We start from the raw sequence: 20,906 nt of genomic DNA, 5'->3' as shown, positions 1-20,906 counted from the left end.
AATTTCCTTGCTCTAACCTCCAAACTCATGTAGTCATAAATAAAGCCAAAGCTTAGGGTCTAAAAAATACCCTTCTGTGACTAAATAGCTATTCTTTATTGACATCCAGAATATGACCCAGAGTCGTATATGTATGTCTTTAACAGATTTATACTCCTAATCAAATCCTTTATCTCTGCAACAGTCACAGAAGTCTGTGATCTCGGGACAAAATGTTTTTGTGTCATGAAAGAGAGCAGTCATGCAAAGTTATAATAAATCTAGAAAACATATATAAGTGTTTATGTGTGTGTTAATATATTTTGTATATGTTTATATTTCTTTAAGAATCCACTTTCTATAATTGAATCAGGAGATAAGCCAAGAACTAAGAGGCCCATCGCCACCCTCCAGACTTGGAAGACTTACCACCCCCACCCTCACTACAAATTCATATTTGAAGAGTAACTGGAACACCTTTAAGTTGTCTTTTCCATTTGGAATCTTCCCCAAAGTTTTAAAAAATTTAGATGAAGTCTCAGAATCTCGATGTGTAGCCTCTGAGACTAAACAGTCCGTCTGTTTCAGAGCCTCAGTCTTGTGTCTGTTTCTCCACCGTCATGTTCCTGGTAATAAAATCTTTGGGGAGAAACATTTCCTGAACTGTTTTGGTCTCAGCGACTTACCCTGTCTTTTGGGGGAGATACCCAGGAAGGTTACATTGGTCGTGGTTGACTCTGATTCACAGCTGTCAAGTTGAGCTGTTCACACTGATCCTAGTCCCTGGCCTAGGTTTATATTAATAGTCTTCTCCTAGGTTCTGACTAACTTCTCAGAGCATCTGGGCGTGCTATGGGCTCCTTAACTGTGTGTGCTTTTTTTCTTTACATCTGTGGTGTCAATATGTTCCAAAGAGAAATAGCTCTGTGGCTTCAAGTGATCCTCAAAATGTAACGCAGGATACCTCTAGCAGACCGTCACAATAGACGTTTTGTGCTGTAGTGGTGCATACTTCCAGCCCACTCGTTCAGAATCTTGGATGGCTTCCCTGTCGCATTAGTACAGCACCAGCCGGGTCCTCGTGGACAAAGGGGGCTCTCAGTCTCACAGCTATTCCTTGCTGGCAGATTCTGGCGCAGCGTGGCTGAAGGTTTGCCATTGTAGTAAATGGCAAAGGGTAGGGAGCAGCGCAGACTCCCAAGTCCTTAGACCCAGTCCTCCCCAGAACTGTGCTAAAGAAATGCAGCTATGAAGTAGTCTGCTCCCATGGCCGTGGGTGAAATGGGAGAGTGCAGCAAAGGATTATGAGAACACGCAGACGGAATGGAAACCTTTTCTGAAAGTCACTGCCTGAGGGGAATTCACCAACTCTAAATCAAGGCTGTTCATTGCTGAACAAGACCATAGTCCTGTGGAATTCAGTACAGGCTTCTATATCTCTAAACATGAATGTTCGACTCTGTCTGCAGCCTTAAAGATGTGGCATCGTTTTCTTGATTACCTGGTAGTCTTAATAATTTCATGATTGTAAAGATTCAGTCCTCTCTCTTAAGACCTTTATTCAGCAGAGCAAAGTAATAAGAAGGTTTCCTATTTATGTCCTGTTCCGGGAACTCTGAATGGTATGTGAGAGATGTTGATCCGCTCTTAGAGACATTAGTGTTGTCAAATAGAAGAGGGATTCTCTCCCAGCTCGAGCACCGAGAGCACCCCATGTAGCAGTTTCTCACCTGCCCCCCACAGAGAGCTGAGCCTTGCTGCACGTGATGCGCTTGTCCAGCAACAGCACACATGCCTGGAACCATCCTGTGTTCCAGGGTGAGGGGCTGTGGAGGGACGGTGTCATAAGGCTTCTCTCCGGACCTTTCCACTGGGGGGATGGAATTTGTCCTTCCCAAGTTAGGATAAGGGCTTCCCTGGTGGCTCAGGTGGTAAAGAGTCTGCCTGCAATGCAGGAGACCTGGGTTCTATCCCTGGGTCTGGAAGATCCCCTGGAAAAGGGAATTGCTACCCACTCCAGTATTCTTGCCTGGATATGGATTCCATTCTCTCCAAGCATCTGAGAGCCATCAGTTAGAGACTTGGCCATTGAACCTTAACCCTTTTATCACTGTCTCCCAGAACCTCTTACAGGCTAACCCAGGGAAGGCAGGTAGGTTTTATCTTGCCTTTTTACTAGCCCGCAAAACACTAAAGTTAGAGGAAATGCTGAAGCTGTGCTCAAGGGGTCAAGAGGAAGAGGAGAATTGATGTTAATTATTGATGGTTATGGGCTGATTAAAAAAAACAAAAACAGGTTCTAGGCAGCTATGAAAGTGACATGCTACTATTTTCTTTATAGAAAAATTGTGCCACTCTTGCAGGGCAAGACTAACCTCAGATTTCACGGTAGTATAGTTACGTTGTCCTTTGTGCACTGAGAGGCCACACCGCAAAATGTCACAAAACGTGTTTTTGCTCAGGGCCCTTCCTCTGCCCATGCTGTGCCAGGTGAACCTAGTTTCAGGGATACCTGCTAAAGCGCACTGGCCAGTCGGCTTCTTAGAGACGCAACCAGCACATAACTGTGGGAATCACTGAAGTGATGAAAATCTAGAGCTGCTTTTGGAGGGATTTAACAAGAAGAGTCTGGAAGTGAACCATGTCATAAATCTTGGTTTTGTTCGTAATCATATAATCTGGAAAATATGGTAAACACTTGGCATGAGAGCTGATTTGTCTTTTGTTCATAAAGCCATCTCAAATAATAAAATGTCAGTCACCCTGAAACCCGCTTATTGATACCTGCACTGATTTCTATCTTGTGGATTGGAAAATCTAAATTCCCTAAGCTGGTAGCAGCCTGTGGTTCTTCCAGTGCCTGTGGCCTTTTTCATAGTCTTTTAGACTGTTTGAATTACTGCCATCCAGTTCCCTTTATGTGCTGAAGTCATTTACTAATGTCATGAGGCAGTTACCTCAGCACTTTCTCTGTAGGGCTTCTTTGTGTAATGCTATTACTCATTCATACAGATAAACAGAGTGCAGAAGCTACAGCATATATTTTTTTTCTCTAAGCTTTTTCTGCACCCGTGTGGGCTTACCCTGCACTGCATTTTGAGGGTGCTCAGATGAGCAAATAGACTACGTAATGACCCCAAAGCACAGGAAGCTGTTTTGACTGGCTTGCATAGAATGAAGCTTAAAATTTAGAGGTCTCTCTGAGTTTCTCTTATACAGGGCTCTGCTTGAAAGTGACTGTAGTAGTAATTCACAGGGCCAGTCACAGAGACATTTACCTCTCTGTATTTCTATATATGAAAACAGTGTCCACGAACAGGCTGTAATATTGTTACAGTTTTAGCAAACTTTAATGATGCTATATGGAATTACAGGATGCAGAGGACTTTCATATACCAGTGGCTGCCCTGCTTCAGTTGTTCTGTTTAAGCAACTACTCTGTGAAGTGGGAAGTCCAGATTTCTTTAGAGATGAGGAAACAGACAAGCTTACAGTCACTAAGTGATTTATCCTAGGATTTAGCAATTATGTATCAGACTCATTGCTTGATTTTGTTTTTTACTCTTGGAAAGTTCTTTTTTGCTTAATAGATACTCCTGTATGCACAGTCCTGGAATGGGTATTATTCCAAACAAATTGAACAGCTGTTGCCTTCTGAGAGCTTATAGGCTAAAACACGTTATTAGTCAGTTACTAACGTGGAGATATTCTAATTTTATTCAAAATCACAAAGTAAACAGAGATGGCAAATCAGACCTCTATAAATGTGCTATAGAGAAAGCGGGACGTTCGGCTTGTGAGCGGGAACTTCTCGGTCGCGCACAGAAAAAGAACGATTTAAAAATGGGTGATGTTGAGAAAGGCAAGAAGATTTTTGTTCAGAAGTGTGCCCAGTGCCATACTGTAGAAAAGGGAGGGAAGCACAAGACTGGGCCAAACCTCCATGGTCTGTTTGGACGAAAGACAGGTCAGGCTCCTGGATTCTCTTACACAGATGCCAACAAAAACAAAGGTATCACCTGGGGAGAGGAGACGCTGATGGAGTACTTGGAGAATCCCAAGAAGTACATCCCTGGAACCAAGATGATCTTTGCTGGCATTAAGAAGAAGGGAGAGAGGGAGGACTTGATAGCTTATCTCAAAAAAGCTACCAATGAGTAATAGTTGGCCACTGCCTTATTTATTATGAAACAGAAGTGTCTCATGACTTTTTATGTGTACCATATTTAAATTGATCTCATACACTAGAATTCAGATCATGAATGGCTGATGGAATAATTCTGTTGGACAGTCCTGATTTAAATAAGATTGGTCTGTGGCTAAACAAATATGGTCAGCTTTTTTAATTTTGATAGTAATTCCGGTTCAACAAGTACTATCACTTTTCCCATTCTAAAGAGATGATTGAACTTGAATAAGGAATATGAAACTTTTTAGGGAGATGGTGCATTCCTTCTCAAAACCTATAAGAGATTTGTTTTATATTTAGATTTCTATAACTGGTTATATTAATATATTTAAATACTGAAAAGGTCCCTTCACTGTCTCACAGAACAGAGGAGGATTCACACGTGTTTCAAGTTGTGTTCATTAGCCTGTTAAGGCAAGGATTGAAAATACACTGACAAAGTCCACTTTATCTGTTTGGTTTTATAAACTATGCCAATTTAATTAAAATTCTCTATCTAAAATTTAGCCTTTTACTTAATGAAAGGCATTTTAGTGTGGTTTATGTATAGCATCAAATAAAGAGTATTTAGCACCTCACAAAAAAAAATGTGCTATAATTAATAAATTTTGGATCTTTTAATAAAATGCTTTTGTTAGTACTGATATGAGTTATGAGCAGAGCTCCACAAGTACTTAGAAGTTTAGTATTCAATATTCTTTAAGCCAGAGCGCAATAAAAACCCAGTCTATCAGATTGAATTAGTTTATTTCAATAAGTGATTATAAAATTTTAAGTTTTCCAATAAACGTAATTTCATAGCTACCATTTCTTGAGTACTTCTGTGTACTAGTCAAAAGGCTAAGTGCTTAACATTTTTTCATCATTTGTTTTCTTGACGATTTTCTGTTCGATTTTACAGATGAGACAACAGATTTAAAGAGGCTCAATAACTTGCTCAGACATCTAGTTCTAGCTGTGTGGTCAGTTAGACAACCTGAAAACTCTCTCTTAGAAAGAAGGAAAAGAAAATTACTCTTTAGTACTAGGTAGAATATAATCAGCTTCCTTTTAAATACATGCAGAAGTGAGAGATGTAGAGAATGATCACTGAAAATCAGTGTGGTTAGATGGGGCTGACTTTGGCTGTCCTAGGGAGGAGAAGAGGCCATCAACAAAGGGCCTAAATTTTAATTACTGTAAGAGTAGGAAAGATAAAACCTCAGACATATATAAGGTTGGGATTGAGATCCCCAGAAGGGTTCACATCTTTAGCAGAAGGGACAGTTGGAAAAAATTAAATGAAAAAATTAACCTCCCAGCAAAAGAAAACCTTCTCAAGAAAGCTTGCCTGCTTTGCCTCAGAATAATGAGGCCAGGGACCTTCTCTAATAATTTGTGGTCAGAAGGTACAAGAATTGAGTTCTGGTGTCCTGTTTGTTAAATCTAATGTTAGAAAGTGGTCCCAGGCTGATGATAACCTGGGGCACAAGTGGTTTCTGGCAGGATACATCAGTCCAGGGATTTAAAATCCCCACAGATAAAGATCCACTGGATTTTGTGAGCAAACAACCCCAAAACAGAGAGGAAAGAACAATAGCGAAACAGTAGAAGTAAGACCCGTAAGAACTGATTTGCCCAACTGCTATCAACGGCAGAGCTAAGACTGGAACCCAAAGCAGTCTGGCCTTAAAAGCCTGTTCTCTAAACCACTTGGTGTATGCCCTCTCATCCTACCATGGGGATGGTTTAGTCACTAAGTCGTGTTCAACTCTTGTGACCCCATAGACTGTAGGCTCCACTGTCCGTGGGATTCTCCAGGCAAGAAGACTGAAGTGGGTTGCCATTTCCTGCTCTAAGGGATCTTCCCAACCCAGGGATTGAACCCCTGGTCTCCTGCGTTGCAGGCAGGTTCTTTACCAACTGAGCTACCATGTCAAGTAAATGTTTTCTGGTTTTATTCTGGAGCTCTAGCAATTGCTGCATATTTGGTCTAACTTTTCAAGTTAGGCAGTAAGTTAAAAAAAAAAAAGTACCTGTCTCCTCACTGCAAGATTAATTGTAATATTAGTTTATTTTGTGAAATGTTTTTTCATAGACATGGGACAATACCTTGAAAAACAGTGTTCAGAAATCCCTTATGGGTAGAGTGATCCTGGAGTAATTATTACTAGTCGGCGCCCCTCTCTCATAAGTATCCCCATATGGATGTTAATAGACAACACATGGGCCTCTGCTGATTAGTGATTACGTAGTAATTTCCTGTCCCAGCCAGCTCTCTGTGCACCCAGGTCACTGTGGGATGCTGGAAAATCTCTCAGATGGTTCTGAACATCTTCCTGATCCACGTCTGATCAATCAGTATCGACCCTGATTGAGTTTAGTGCTAGATTAATCACTTCAGAATTTGTAGCCCAAGGTAAGTCCAGAATGGACTGCTTTCGAACTAACCTTTTAATCTTCTCTTCCATAAGTTTTTATTCCTAGACTATACCTACTTGGGTCTCTAAAGCTTTTCCTTCCTAAACTTCCAACTCTTTCTTTGCCTACGTGGAACCTTACTTTGCCTCTCTTGAAGGTTCTGGAAGTCCTTCATTCCCCTGACCCACCAGTGCAAGAGAACATGACATTCTCCTGCCTGATACCACCCCTTCCCACCCTGCCCGTCCCAAACACACACGAACATTTCTTTTCATGGACTCCAGACTGCTGTATACTACCTGTCTTAATGGTTGTTTCCCTTACTTGTTCTTTGAAGCTCTCATTTCCTGGCCGAGTTTATGTGCCATATTTTGTAGCAGTTGTTAGGGTGAGGTCTTCCTTTCAGCGAATCTTGACTTACCTGCTGTTTTAAGCTGGTATCTGGACCTAATTTGGATATTGGCTGTCAGAACCCAGTGTCAGGCATTGTCTTTCCAGGAACTTGTGTAGCTTGCACCATACCCCTCGTTATATGTTTCCTGATGGATTATAAACGGATTTTAGACTTCCAGTAATCAGTATTAAATGATACAGTGTTAAAGTCACACCAGTTACAACCTGAAGGACAAGCTATATTTCCAGAATATTTTCCTGTTGTGCAAACCTATTAAATTCATCACATACAAGCGGTTTGGCAAGGACTTTAGTTATGATGGATAAGAGTTGTGAGTTCTTATTCAACTGGAGCAGAATCAGTGGGAAAAGAATAACTTTGTTAATTTAATCTTGCCCAATTTTCTACTAATCCCTAACAGTTTTGTGGGTGACAGTTACTTTTTTAAAAAAGGTACAAAATAACTGTATGACTATGTAAAGGAGCTTTTTTTTTTATTTTTTAAGATATAGTCCTAGATAGGTGCTTACATTTTGTATAACCTTAACATGTAAACTGTAAAACTTTGCAGAGCTGAAGTTCTGTACCTGTGAGGTAACACAGGGTGGGATTTTCAGGGGAAAGGGGGACTTGATGTTATTGGCCACCTGTTATATGCTGGTGCTACTGGTGCTTTCTGTAACTTGTCTTGTTTTGGGCCCTCCCACAGCAGTTAGCAGAGGTGAATTTCCTTAGCTGACTTAGGTGGCCCTTAGCAGCCCAGTGCTATCTGCTTGTCCAGCCTCATCTTTGGTCACGACCAGTTTTGCATCCTGTGCTTCCGCTAGTCTCATTGCTTCCAGATCTTCAGATGTGCTTTGTTCCCCGTTGCCTCCCAGGTTGCTCACCTGACTCCCCTCTGTCCCCACCTCTGTGCCTCTCATAAATAATTCCTACTTAACCCTTCTCACCTTGGTTGAGCTCTCACTTCCTTGGGCACCAACCCTGAACTTCTTTAAGACTCTAAGTCCTGTTAGAGTGGGGACTGTGTCTTCTTGCTTACCATTCTATTCCTGCCAACTAGTGTAATCCTTAGAGTATTTATTAAATAGATAAATAAGCAAACAGCCTTCTCAGATGGGCAACTTTGTCCCCTACATAGCTTATAAATGGTGGCCCCAGAGTTCAGATGCAAGGACACCAAAGCCATGTTTTTTCCACTGCCCTAAGCCTCCCCACAGAGAAGGCAATGGCACCCCACTCCAGTACTCTTGCCTGGAAAATCCCATGGACGGAGGAGCCTGGTGGGCTGCAGTCCATGAAGTCACTAAGAGTCGGACACGACTGAGCGACTTCACTTTCACTTTTCACTTTCACGCATTGGAGAAGGAAATGGCAACCCACTCCAGTATTCTTGCCTGGTGAATCCCAGGGACAGGGGAGCCTCGTGGGCTGCCATCTCTGGGGTCGCACAGAGTTGGACACGGCTGAAGCAACTTAGCAGCAGCAGCAAGCCTCCCCACAGTTACAGTCACTAAACACTCTAAGGAGGAGTAGCAGGCAAATGAGGTAATTGAATTGAAACAATATACCTAATTACATAATTGATCCAATATAGAAACATAATGAAGCTGATTTTCCACAAACCTAATCATGAAAATACTGTTTTTAATATCTTTTAAAAATTGAGTTATTCTGATTTTAGACTTACACAGATTAAAATAAATGGTGCAGTAAAGACACTCCGTGAATACAGTGGAGGTTGTGGGACCCTGTGATGTATCACCCCAAACTACTTTATTCTAAGGGTCAGATTCACCTGCCCCATCCCTCCCATAGATGCTGTTTTTAAAGCATGTTTGCAAAGACAGAAATCTCTGCCTCCCAAGGTACAGTTGAACATTTTTCTTTAAGATTATGCAAAAAAACGTTTTCTAAAGAACCTCATCACTTTAGCCCTTTGGAGTCTGGTCACAGTTTACCTCTCCAGCCTCTTTTTTGCTCTTGTCTCCTCGAAGTCCACATGATTTGCATAGAAGTATTCCAATCCCTGGCTGAGATTGGGGTTCCTCCTGTGAAACCCTTTGCTCACCCCATTTCTTGGCATCTGTTACATCCATATGAAATAATCTGAGGAGTTGTGTGTCTTCTGTACTAGGTGGTAAGCTTTCTTAAGGCATTTACTGTCTCATAAGAATTCATACATCTCAAAACTGCCAGAACTGATAGTTCCCAGCACATATTACATAGTTAAGTAGTACACTGTAGAATAATAATAAGTCTTGGGCCTCAGATCTCCTTCAATGTGAAATAATAAACTAGGGGTAGTTTGAGAGCAGGAAGAAAGGATATAGTCATTATTTTAACTTTCTTACTTCAGATCCTCACTATTTGACTTCTATATTAAATCAGTCTTTTGTTCTTCAAATTTCTGTTGTCAGGAGATAGCCGTGTTCTAGCTCTGTTAGTTATCTCTCTGGCTCTCTAAACTGAAGTAGAACACGGACCTGCAATTTCACTTGAGTTAGAGGAAAGAGTTCAGCAGGACTAACCACAGAATATTAAATTTTTTTTAATTGAATGAGATTCAATGCACGAGCCATAAATTGTAACCCTCAAAATCATTTAGGAGGGTTTATCTGACATCAGACCAAATGCCGCTGTAACATGTATGCCGACATATGCTTAGAGCGCTGGAATAAATTCCTGACTTCTGCTTCCCTTAGCTGTCCTATATTTGGTTGAACTTTTCTCTTTTTATTTTTTCTGCATACTTTTCTAATTTAGAAAGTCAGAGCCAGTCTAAATGCAGGCACCAGTGCATTCCTCACAGTTCTCTGGGACCAAGGAGAGAAGGAGCTCTGCGGCCTCTCCAGTCTTGTTTGGAGAGCTCCCCAGTGCCCTGTGACCAGCTAGCTTTCCCACCAAAACCATGACTGCTGCTGGGCAGAGCAGTTTCTTATTCCACAGTAGTCAGTTCCCCAAAATCTAGTTCACTGTTTGGCACTTTAGTTGTTACCAGAAATAAGATTTTTATATTTGCCATCAAGATCATTTCCTTTTAAGTAGACACTAATTAATAAGTACTTGTGAAAATCAGGGTAGCAGCCCATCACAGTGTTCTCTAACAAAGGCACTGAAGAAGATAATAGAAGCACGTCAGCATTATTTGAGCATAAGGAGATAAGCCAGAATATTTAGATACTGATTAAGCCCAGAACCAAAAACACAAAGCAACTGCAACAACCACAACAAAAACAGTGAATGAAGTTTAACTGTTCAAAAATGGGTTTTTCAAAAGAGCTGAAAATAACCTCTAGATTTTAGCTGTTTTATTTTTGCAAACTTTGGTTCATAAGCCTTTCCTTGAGATTCTCAAGAAACTTTACATAAAATGTTTTGCTGCTGTGAAAGTTGAATGTGTGCTCATTGGGAAAGATCTGGAAGGTCTGTGTTCTAGGCAGGATCGAGAACTTCTGTTTTTCTAATTCCACACAGACACGTCTTCGGCCTCTGAGGATGAGGGCTCTCTGAGACGCCAAGCTGCGCTCTCTGCTGCCTTGCAACAGAGCTTACAGAATGCTGAGTCCTGGATCAACCGGTCAATTCAGGGATCGTCCACTTCTTCATCTGCATCTTCCACGCTGTCCCATGGAGAGGTCAAAGGAACCAGTGGGTCTCTAGCTGATGTATTTGCCAATACTCGAATAGGTAGGAGCTGAATCTCCCCAAGAAATTATGTTCCATTTGGCTCCCAGTAGCCAGGAAATAGTTTATGATTTGCGTTAGGTTTTTTCAGGGTGGCCTAAAAAAAATAGTATCAAAATGAACATGACAAACAATGAGGCAGAGAAAGAAACACAAGCAGCACATTTGGAACGATAGAGGATGTCTGCTTTATTGGCGATGGTATTGCCCACCTGAAGCCATAGATATTTCCATAAGCAATACTCAAGCTGCAAGATGTAACACCAGTCTTACTGTGCTTTATCCCTACTGGATAATATTCCATCAAGGAAAAAGTGTCCAAAGATACAACATCTTAGATTTTTCCCAGGATTGTTGCCTACATTCTCTCTCAAAAAAAAAACAAAAAACTAAACCTGAGAAAATTTGGAATTAAGACAGTACCCGTGAGACTCTTTTGTCTGTAGCATAAAGACTGGATTTATGGTCCTTGCTGCTGTACTATTGCAATAACAGAAGTGTGCGGGCTGAGAATGTCGGTCAGCGCTTCTGCTTGACTTAGCTTTATGTTTGTGTGTGTATGTGTGTTCTAAGTGTCTGTGACATCCGCAGATAAAGCTCAGGTCTCTGCCTTTGCTTAATTAGTTGGTACACACAGCATGAAGCAATATATATAAACATCATGTGCCTGTGATACTATTCCTTTTTTCTTGACAATCCATTTGCATTTTGATGTCTTAATTTTTTGTCAGTGACCTTCCTGTACCACTTTATGTTTATTAAGTGATTTCTGAAAAGGAAAAACTTGGAACCCTTTTGATTCAAGCCTGTAATTTTTAAAGAAAATAGCTACCTTAAGGTCATGCTTGCCCACATTAAAAGGTCAGGATCAGCAGCTGATGGCTTGGCCCATGCTCTTAATTGACTGACACCCCCTCCCCGCAAAGCAGCTACAGATAAGCAGACTCAACTGTTCTCCTATTGGGAGGGTCGGCAACAGAGCCATAGCAGAGTCAGGTTTTATATCCACATTGTCTAAAAGAGTAGTTTCACTTGTGAAAAATAGTTTCCTGGTACTCAGTTAACTTTTATCTCAATTTTTGTTAACAAGATGATTTCACCTGACCATATCTCATATTGCTTCTACTCTGTGAAAAGTTCAGGAACTCACAGGAACCATTTTATCCAACATTATTGCCTTTTGGATGTTTGCTCTAACAGAAGTTAATAAGTACTTCATGTTTCCAAAGGAAAAATTTGAAAATACAGATAAAAGGAAAAATAAGCTACAGCCCCACTTATGTAGAACACTTCAATATTATCACTTTCATGTAGATCCTAGACTTTATTTGCATAAGGTAAGGCTCTGGTTTTGTTTTTACAGAAATGAAATGGTACTAAATAGAACCTGCTTTTATTAGCAGACATGTCTGCTTTTAAAGCAGAAATCTTTTATATCGTTAATATAGAATCACACTTTTGTCTTCATGGTTTCAAAATATGCCACTGTATGGCTCTGCCATGGTTTATTTTAGCCATTTCCCTATTTTGGACATTTAAGTAGTATCCAGTTTTTTGCTGTATGAAGACTGAAATGAATATCCTCACACACACACAGCTTTGTGCATTCGTTTGATTATTTCCTCCTAGGATGTATTCCTGTAAGTGGAATTGCTGGGTCAGGTAAAAATGTCTATTTTTAGTGCTTTGTTACTGCATCATCCTACAGAAGGCTACACTGCAGTATACTTGTGCAAAGTATTTAAAACTTTAAAAAGTATTAAGCCAGTAAGTATAGACTTTTGGGGCCTGGAAACCTAAATCCCAAAATAATTTTAGAAATTGTTTATATTATGCTTTTTTCCTTGTTCATAGTTTTGAGTGGCTTTTCGTTATTCTTGTGAACTCTACATTTTGCTTCCTCTAATTTTCTTTTTCTTCTTCTAATTTTTTGGTAACACTTCCCTGTTCAATGGCTCTCTTCCAACTATATCATTATTTCTTTATAGTAAGAATCCCTACATGAAGCAGAATAAAGCAGCAGTGTTTAATCATGCTTAGAATAGGGAAGAACCTTATCTTCCAAGTAGATTCAAGTTACATATGGGTTGTTTTGCAGAAATTAAAAATGGATTTTATCTGGTTTTCTTCATCTGAGACTTGAGCAATCTGACCCACTTCCAAGACACAGTTTCTGTCCTCAATGAGTGAAGCGACACAGATAAACTACCATAAACATGAAGAAATGCTCAGAGTCTAAAATATTAGTAGCTGTAATGATCATATTGACTTTGGTTTCATTTTGAAGTCACCAGCAATTTTTATTTTATTGTGGTTATTTTTATAACATTAGATTTCTACCAGACTTTCTGTGTAGAAAAGAGTGAGTTTGAGAAATATTTGATATGTGATTTGATCTTACTAAGCCTGCTCAGGTTCTCAAAAGTAGTAATTTTAGAAAGCTGATATGCCCTGACTTACCCTGTTCGTCTCATTATATCTTGCTAGTAAAATTAGAACTAGTGCCCCTTTGAGTGGTTTTCTGTCTTGTTAAAAAACAAACAGCAGCAACAAAAAAGACTTAAAGATTCTTATTCTTACTGCTAACATAATATAACTTTTAAATTTTGTTTTCTCCCCTCTTAGAGAATTTCTCTGCTCCCCCTGACGTCACTACAACTACCTCTTCGTCATCATCTTCCTCAATACGCCCAGCAAATATTGATCTACCCCCCTCGGGGATAGTTAAAGGCATGCACAAAGGATCCAACAGGTCCAGCCTTATGGATACAGCTGATGGTAGGCAGCTGTTTGGTAGTTAAATATGGCATATTAGTTAAACTGAAAAAATTCAAATTATAAACAGCAGTGTCTAATGTCCAGCAGTGGCAGTACTTGTGACCTACTCACATAAGTCATTTCAGCTCTCTCTTTTCAAAGATAGTCCGAACAAAAAGTATGGAACAAGAAAAGAATGCTAGGAGAGAAAAGGGAGGTTAGATGGAATCTTTAAACAGTATTAATAATAGCACCATATTTTTACTCTTGTCATAAAAATTATTCTGTATGTATTTATACCTATTTAGCCCAGCTGAAATAGAATGAGACTGTGAACAAAGGCCAAGCATCATTAAAAATGAAAGCTCCTAAGAGAATTGAGGAAGTGAAATATTCCTAAAATCAGTTAATTGTAACTTACCGTTTTTTTCCCTATAGGTGTTCCTGTCAATAGCAGAGTATCCACAAAAATCCAGCAGCTTCTCAACACTCTGAAACGACCCAAAAGGCCTCCCTTAAAAGAATTTTTTGTGGATGATTCTGAAGAAATTGTGGAAGGTAGTGGTAATAATACCAAACCACGTATATTCCTTAGAAATTTTGTAAACAAAAAAAAAAAAAAAAAAAAGAAATTTTGTAAACAGTCACTGCATGTAGATATTATAGGATTTATGGATGGATAAGGCGTCATTTTTGGTTGAAGAGTTCATAGTTTTCTGATCTTTTTTTTCCTTATGATCATTTATATTTTAAATCTCAGATGAAAAATAGAGGGAGAGAAGGGAAGGACAAGGAGATAACTATGGAACACAGAATTATCCTTAGAAATAAGTTTTTTAAAATTAGGAACAAGTACATAATTTAAAAAATTACTTACATTTGTCATTATCTTAGAATAGTGTCACCTTCGTCCTCAAAAGTTTGCCCATTTTTTAAAAAAATATATATAACTCAACCATTTTTGTTAAGTCAGTCAGTCAGCACATATATAGATCTGTTTTAACATGGTGGATGGTTGAAAAGCTTCTTGAAAATTATAGGTATTTCCTTCATGTTGTTTCCAGTTTAGACAAAACAGACACTACAGTCGAAAATTGAGTTTAGTCAATAAGTATGTATCAACTGGTACTGGCAACTTGGAGAAAGGAAGAAATCGGTCTCATCTGTATGGTTGGGGAAAGCAAAGTGATAAGAGTGATTTATTCACCCAACAATTTAAAAAATATTTAGGGATAAAATGAATCTAGAATTTAATAGAAGGTTTGGGAAAGGACTATCTGGGGGCATAGACGGTGGCCATTTGATATTAATAGTTATTAAAGGTGGGTGATGATGTGATGATAGATCTATCTAAAAAAAGCCTTTGTCTGAAGAGCTGAGCCTTGGTAGCTTTGCAGTCCATTTTTATGTCCTGATATGAAGAACAGACTTTGATCGCATCAGACTTTAATGAAACTAAGCATGTTAGAGAAACACCTGGAATAATGGGCAAATTTGGCCTTGGAATATGGAATGAAGCAGGGCAAAGACTAATAGAGTTTTGCCAAAAAAACACACTGGTCATAGCAAACACCCTCTTCCAACAACACAAGAGAAGACCCTACACGTGGACATCACCAGATGGTCAGCACTGAAATCAGATTGATTATATTCTTTGCAACCAAAGATGGAGAAGCTCTATACAGTCAGCAAAAACAAGACTAGAAGCTGACTGTGGCTCAGATCATGAACTCCTTATTGCCAAATTCAGACTGAAATTGAAGAAAGTAGGGAAAACCACTAGACCATTCAGGTATGACCTAAATCAAATCCCTTATGATTATACAGTGGAATTGAGAAATAGATTTAAAGGACCAGATCTGATAGATAGAGTGCCTGATGAACTATGGACGGAGGTTCGTGACACTGTACAGGAGAGAGGAATCAAGACCGTCCCCATGGAAAAGAAATGCGAAAAAGCAAAATGGCTGTCTGAGGAGGCCTTACAAATAGCTGTGAAAAGAAGAGAAGCCAAAAGCAAAGGAGAAAAGAAAAGATATAAGCACCTGAATGCAGAGTTCCAAAGAATAGCAAGGAGAGATAAGAAAGCCTTCCTTAGTGATCAATGCAAAGAAATAGAGGAAAACAACAGCATGGGAAAGACTAGAGATCTCTTCAAGAAAATGAGAGATACCAAGGGAACATTTCATGCAAAGATGGGCTCAATAAAGGACAGAAATGGTATGGACCTAACAGAAGCAGAAGATATTAAGAAGAGGTGGCAAGAATACACAGAAAACTGTACAAAAAGATCTTCATGACCAAGATAATAATGATGGTATGATCACTCACCTAGAGCCAGACATCCTGGAATGTAAAGTCAAGTGGGCCTTAGAAAGCATCACTATAAACAAAGGTAGTGGAGGTGATGGAATTCCAGTTGAGCTATTTCAAATCTTGAAAGATGAAAGTGCTACAGTCAATATACCAGCAAATCTGGAAAACTCAGTGATGGCCATAGGACTGGGAAAGGTCAGTTTTCATTCCAATCCCAAAGAAAGGCAATGCCAAAGAATGCTCGAACTACCACACAGTTGCACTCATCTCACACGCTAGTAAAGTAATGCTCATAATTCTCCAAGCCAGGCTTCAGCAGTATGTGAACTTCCAGATGTTCAAGCTAGTTTTAGAAAAAGCAGAGGAACCAGAGATCAAATTGCCAACATCCGCTGGATCATGGAAAAAGCAAGAGAGTTCCAGAAAAACATCTATTTCTGCTTTATTGACTATGCCAAAGCCTTTGACTGTGTGGATCACGATAAACTGTGGAAAATTCTGAAAGAGATGGGAATACCAGACCACCTGACCTGCCTCTTGAGAAACCTAATGCCGGTCAGGAAGCAGCAGTTAGAACTGGGCATGGAACAACAGACTGGTTCCATATAGGAAAAGGAGTACGTCAAGGCTGTATACTGTCACCCTGCTTATTTAACTTCTATGCAGAGTGCATCATGAGAAACGCTGGGCTGGGAGAAGCACAAGCTGGAATCAAGATTGCCAGGAGAAATATCAATAACCTCAGATAGGCAGATGACACCACCCTTATGGCAGAAAGTGAAGAAGAACTAAAGAGCCTCTTGATGAAAGTGAAAGAGGAGAGTAAAAAAGTTGGCTTAAAGCTCAGTATTCAGAAAACAAAGATCATGGCATCTGGTCCCATCATTTCATGGGAAATAGATGGGGAAACAGTGGAAACAGTGTCAGACTTTATTTTGAGGGGCTCCAAAATCGCTGCAGATGGTGATTGCAGCCATGAAATTAAAAGACGCTTATTCCTTGGAAGGAAAGTTATGACCAACCTAGATAGCATATTGAAAAGCAGAGACATGACTTTGCCAACAAAGGTCCATCTAGTCAAGGCTATGGTTTTCCAGTGGTCATGTATGGATGTGAGAGTTGGACCGTGAAGAAAGCTGAGCGAGGAATTGGTGCTTTTGAACTGTGGTGTTGGAGAAGACTCTTGAGGGTCCCTTGGACTGCAAAGAGATCCAGCCAGTCCATTCTGAAGGAGATCAGCCCTGGGATTTCTTTGGAAGGAATGATGCTAAAGCTGAAACTCCAGTACTTTGGCCACCTCATGCGAAGAGTTGACTCATTGGAAAAGACTTTGATGCTGGGAGGAATTGTGGGCAGGAGGAGAAGGGGACGACAGAGGATGAGATGGCTGGATGGCATCACTGACTCGATGGACGTGAGTCTGAGTGAACCCCGGGAGTTGGTGATGGACAGGGAGGCCTGGTGTGCTGCGATTCATGGGGTCGCAAAGAGTTGGACACGACTGAGCCACTGAACTGAACTGAAGCATGTTAGTAGACAACCCAGTCTTAGGCCTTTTGGTGCAGCAGGAAGCACCAAGCAACGTGATGTATGAGCTTAAGGTGAATTTCTCTTTCTTTTGGAGTCACTGAACTCACTGAACTATGGCCATCTTTCTTGATGAACTGAATTTTCAAGTGTCTATGCCAGTGATCACCCTCTCAGTCTTTTTAGTACTGTGTTTTCAAAGGGAAATGAAAGTCAAAGTCTAACAGGAATCATACTTGAGCAACATTCATTGGCCAAATAGAGCTAACAGCTTCCCACTAGTGTTAAATAGGCAATGATTTTTCATTTGAATGACAATTATCTTTGGAAGAGAAAAATACCTGTATGTCTTTGGAAGTCTGGAAGAGTATGCCCCAGGGTCTGCAGTGAGGCCTAATGGATGGCAATAATGTATAGACTTTTATGACCAGAACTATGCTTACCATATATACACGTTGTCTGTAAAAACAAAACTATTTATTTAGAATCACCCGTGTTTATTTTTATAGGTAGGTGGTTTAGGGTCTGGGACTATGCAAACGTTATTTACCTAGGGTGGTGAGTTGGAAAGTGAAACTGTTAATTTTGTATCAGTAGAAAAATGAGTGAAGACGTTTTAAGTTTTCCCAAATCTGTCATTCAGTTGAGCTTTAACATGCATCTCATTTCATATTTCGTTTGCCGTTCTAATACTTGGTGCTCATTCCATCCGTTCTCTCTTCTGTGCTCCTTCTCTCATCCCCTGTTCACCTGGCTAATCCCTACTCTTCCTTTAAGACTCAGCCCAGGCGTTACCTCCTGCAGGTGGGCGCCCTCTTCCTCTAAGCTAGGAGGCGTGGTCCTCTTCTGCCCTTTCTCTTCATTTCTGTCTTGCACTGCCCGTGTGTGCTTTGCTCTGTGTGCGAGTGTGCTGCCCCAATACCCGCTGGATGCTCCTAGAGGGCGTGGCTCTGTACTGCTTGTACTTGACATTATTAGAAGCAGTAAATGTTTGTTCAAAGAATGTTACGTGCAGCATTTATCTTCTCAATGTTTATCACATCTTACGTACAGAGTTGACATTCAGTGAACACTTAACTTTTTGTTCCATAGGTAAATTATCCTTCCTGCTATGAGAATACAGGATTTTTTTTTTTAAGTTCAAGCAATACTTGTTTATTGTAAAAGATTAAGAGGACTTTAGTTTTGTCTCTGTGAAAAAGTATGAAGTATTACTCACCTCTAGTTTCTGGAATTTACCCTATTATAAATCTATTGCTTTAAATATTTTTTTTTTTGGCCCCACTACATGAGATCTTATTTCTCCCACCCTGGGGTGCAAGCACTGAGTCCTAACCACTGGACCACCAGGGAATTGCCTAGTGCTTTTCTCTTTTCTCCCCCAAGTTCCATTCAATTTAGTTAACAGTGATTAAGCAACCATTATATATTAGGCACTAAAGGCAATAAGAAGAATGAGAACCATGTCTTCTCCCCAGGAACTCTCAGTCTTAGAGGGAGAAAACCCTCTAGAGTAGTAGAAGCCCTTCGGTATCCTCAGTGCTTTAATAAGAGTGCACTCACGTGAAGTGTGGAAGAACTAAGCCGGGCAGCTTCCCAGGGAAGGTATATCCTAAAGGATGTGTGCACATTCACCAAGAGGCCAAGGGTTGGCCATAGGAGATGTGCGCAGAGGTCTAGAGACATGGAAGGAACACTGTCATTCATGCCCCTTGTCTTCCTGATTCCAGTAGGTCCCTATTGTATACCTGTTACTATCTTTGCATTTTACCGATGACGAAAAAGGAGGCTGAGGTAACTCCTTTTGCCCAAGGTCACAGTAGTAAAAAGTGAATGTAAGCTTGGGTTTCCTGACTCACAGTTCCGTCATTTTTCATTAAATATAACCTGGTAAGGGAGAACCTGGCTTTCTAACATTAGACACAAACTAAAGATTTTAAAACAAGTTTACTAAAAATAAAACAACCAAAAAAAAATAAATTTACTAAGAATTGTAAAAGTACTAAATGCAAATTTATGGTTTGTGCTTTTTTGTATGTTCGGGGATTTGCTTTGTCAGGGTCAGAATTTGTTGCATAAAATATATTAAATACGGTTTTACAGTTATGTGGGAAAATGAATTAAGGTCCAGTTTGTGGATTACTATTTCTAACAATGTCCTTTCTTTTCTTAGAGTGAGTTTAAGCCAGAAAAAGGGAAAGGGAAATATTTTAAGATTAGAGACCTCACTTATGTTAGCTGGTATTTGTACCTCAGATCTGATGTTCATATAACCTGTTGGGGTGTTTTTTTGGTACAGTACCTCAGCCAGACCCTAACCAACCCAAGCCTGAGGGACGGCAGATGACCCCCGTGAAGGGAGAACCACTGGGAGTCATCTGTAACTGGCCCCCTGCTCTGGAGTCTGCCCTGCAGCGCTGGGGCACTACTCAGGCAAAATGCCCCTGTCTGACCGCACTGGATGTAACAGGGAAGCCAGTTTACACTCTTACTTATGGTGAGTTTACATGAGTCCAGCTTCCTTTTCTCCTAATAGCTCTTCAGATTATCATAGGTAATGTTTTTTTTTTTATCTTGCTATCTAGCAGTTACTGGTCACTGTGGTACTTCAGGAGATCTTTTGAACTATTTCAGTGGGATCCTAAGCTCCTAAGTATAGTTATTGCCAAATATTGTCTTTTGTTAAAGTGACTGTTGTAAGCAGCTATTACTTAAAAGAAGAAAGAGACTTTGTAGATCCACTGATGTTTAAATACCAGGAGAGGATTTTAGGAAGACATTTGGGCAGAATTAATGGTGTATGGTAAAAATCAGTTTTATCTAAAAATTGAAGTTGATTACTTTTCACATCTTTGTCATTTACTTCATCCTGCCACTTGCGCATAATAGGCATAGGCTTCTATAATGATCAAAGTATTACTACTTTTCCATTTTGTTTTGTTCTATAAATTTTTAAAATATTTTTATTACATTTTCTCTTAATTAACAAGAATGGATTCAACCTGGGTTGTGCAATTTTGTTCTAGTTTCTTCAGACAGACTCCTTTTTCCCTTCTAAAGTGGTGTACATTGTCCACAGACCTCCATATAGACTATTTTAGAGAAGAAAAATGGTTTTATTTAAATAATTGTACAGATTGACATGAGTTTTCACCTTTGATGCCCCTCTGAATGAGTTGTGTATAAAACCAACATACCTGTGCAAAGTAAAATGATTTCTCTTTCAATTTCTTTATAATCTAAAGTAAGAATTTCTAAGGTGATTGGGAAAAGGAGCAAGAAAAGGGGAAGAATAGACTTTCCTCCCTAACATTTTTAGCGAGCTGTACATTAATCTCATCCATATACCCTTTAAGAAAGCAGTGGGATTTTTACATGTTTATTTAACATCTGTGACTATATCCGCATGTTTCACATAATTTCCATTTTGTCTGTTTTCACTGAAATATAGTGGTATGGAATACTCAGTCATTTGAGTCATACTTCTGCTTTGCAGTTACTTCAAGTATTCAATACCATATATGTAAGTGGTTCTTCAGAAAAGGCTCAGAAAGAAGTGGTCTTCTGATTTTCAGTCTTGTGATAAAAAATTGTTTCCTTCCTTTTAAGTGTGATCAGCTTGCATCAAATTATTCTACAGATAGATTACATCAGAGA

At 39.8% G+C, this 20,906-nt stretch overlaps 2 protein-coding genes and 1 long non-coding RNA gene across 8 annotated transcripts in view; 2 read left to right on the top strand and 1 right to left on the bottom strand.

Annotated features, from left to right (window-relative positions):
- Nucleotides 1-20,906, top strand: part of DIP2B (disco interacting protein 2 homolog B) — a 230,844-nt gene that overhangs the window by 149,208 nt on the left and 60,730 nt on the right. For 2 of the 5 annotated variants that reach the window (XM_042246741.2, XM_060412601.1), the window contains exons 5-8: nt 10,440-10,652; nt 13,275-13,427; nt 13,845-13,967; nt 19,549-19,746. In XM_042246741.2, coding sequence (XP_042102675.1) covers nt 10,440-10,652; nt 13,275-13,427; nt 13,845-13,967; nt 19,549-19,746 — 687 coding nt within the window. The remainder of the gene's footprint in view (nt 1-10,439; nt 10,653-13,274; nt 13,428-13,844; nt 13,968-19,548; nt 19,747-20,906) is intronic. The other 3 variants (XM_027967334.3, XM_060412600.1, XM_060412599.1) reach the window with 3 other exon arrangements.
- On the top strand, nt 2,914-4,613 carry LOC101117527 (cytochrome c). Its single transcript, XM_027967338.3, has one exon. The coding sequence runs from the start codon at nt 3,580-3,582 to the stop codon at nt 4,138-4,140; it is 561 nt and encodes a 186-aa protein (XP_027823139.2). The 5' UTR covers nt 2,914-3,579; the 3' UTR covers nt 4,141-4,613.
- Nucleotides 10,259-19,223, bottom strand: LOC121819110 (uncharacterized). Of its 2 annotated transcripts, none has more exons than XR_009599906.1 (2): nt 15,738-19,223; nt 10,259-10,746 (listed from the first exon to the last, which is right to left on the bottom strand). It is a non-coding gene; the product is annotated as an uncharacterized LOC121819110 (long non-coding RNA). The 2 variants fall into 2 exon arrangements; XR_009599905.1 differs by having other exon boundaries at nt 13,828-16,050.

The sequence above is a fragment of the Ovis aries genome, chromosome 3 (assembly GCF_016772045.2).
Source record: "Ovis aries strain OAR_USU_Benz2616 breed Rambouillet chromosome 3, ARS-UI_Ramb_v3.0, whole genome shotgun sequence".
Classification (NCBI taxonomy): Eukaryota; Metazoa; Chordata; class Mammalia; order Artiodactyla; family Bovidae; genus Ovis; species Ovis aries.
The sequence above is the reverse complement of the archived record's forward strand: the minus strand, read 5'-3'. Positions and strand labels throughout refer to the sequence as shown.

Coding starts and splice junctions, on each gene's coding strand:
- LOC101117527 (XM_027967338.3), top strand. CDS start 3,580: ATGCACAGTCCTGGAATGGGTATTATTCCAAACAAATTGAACAGCTGT.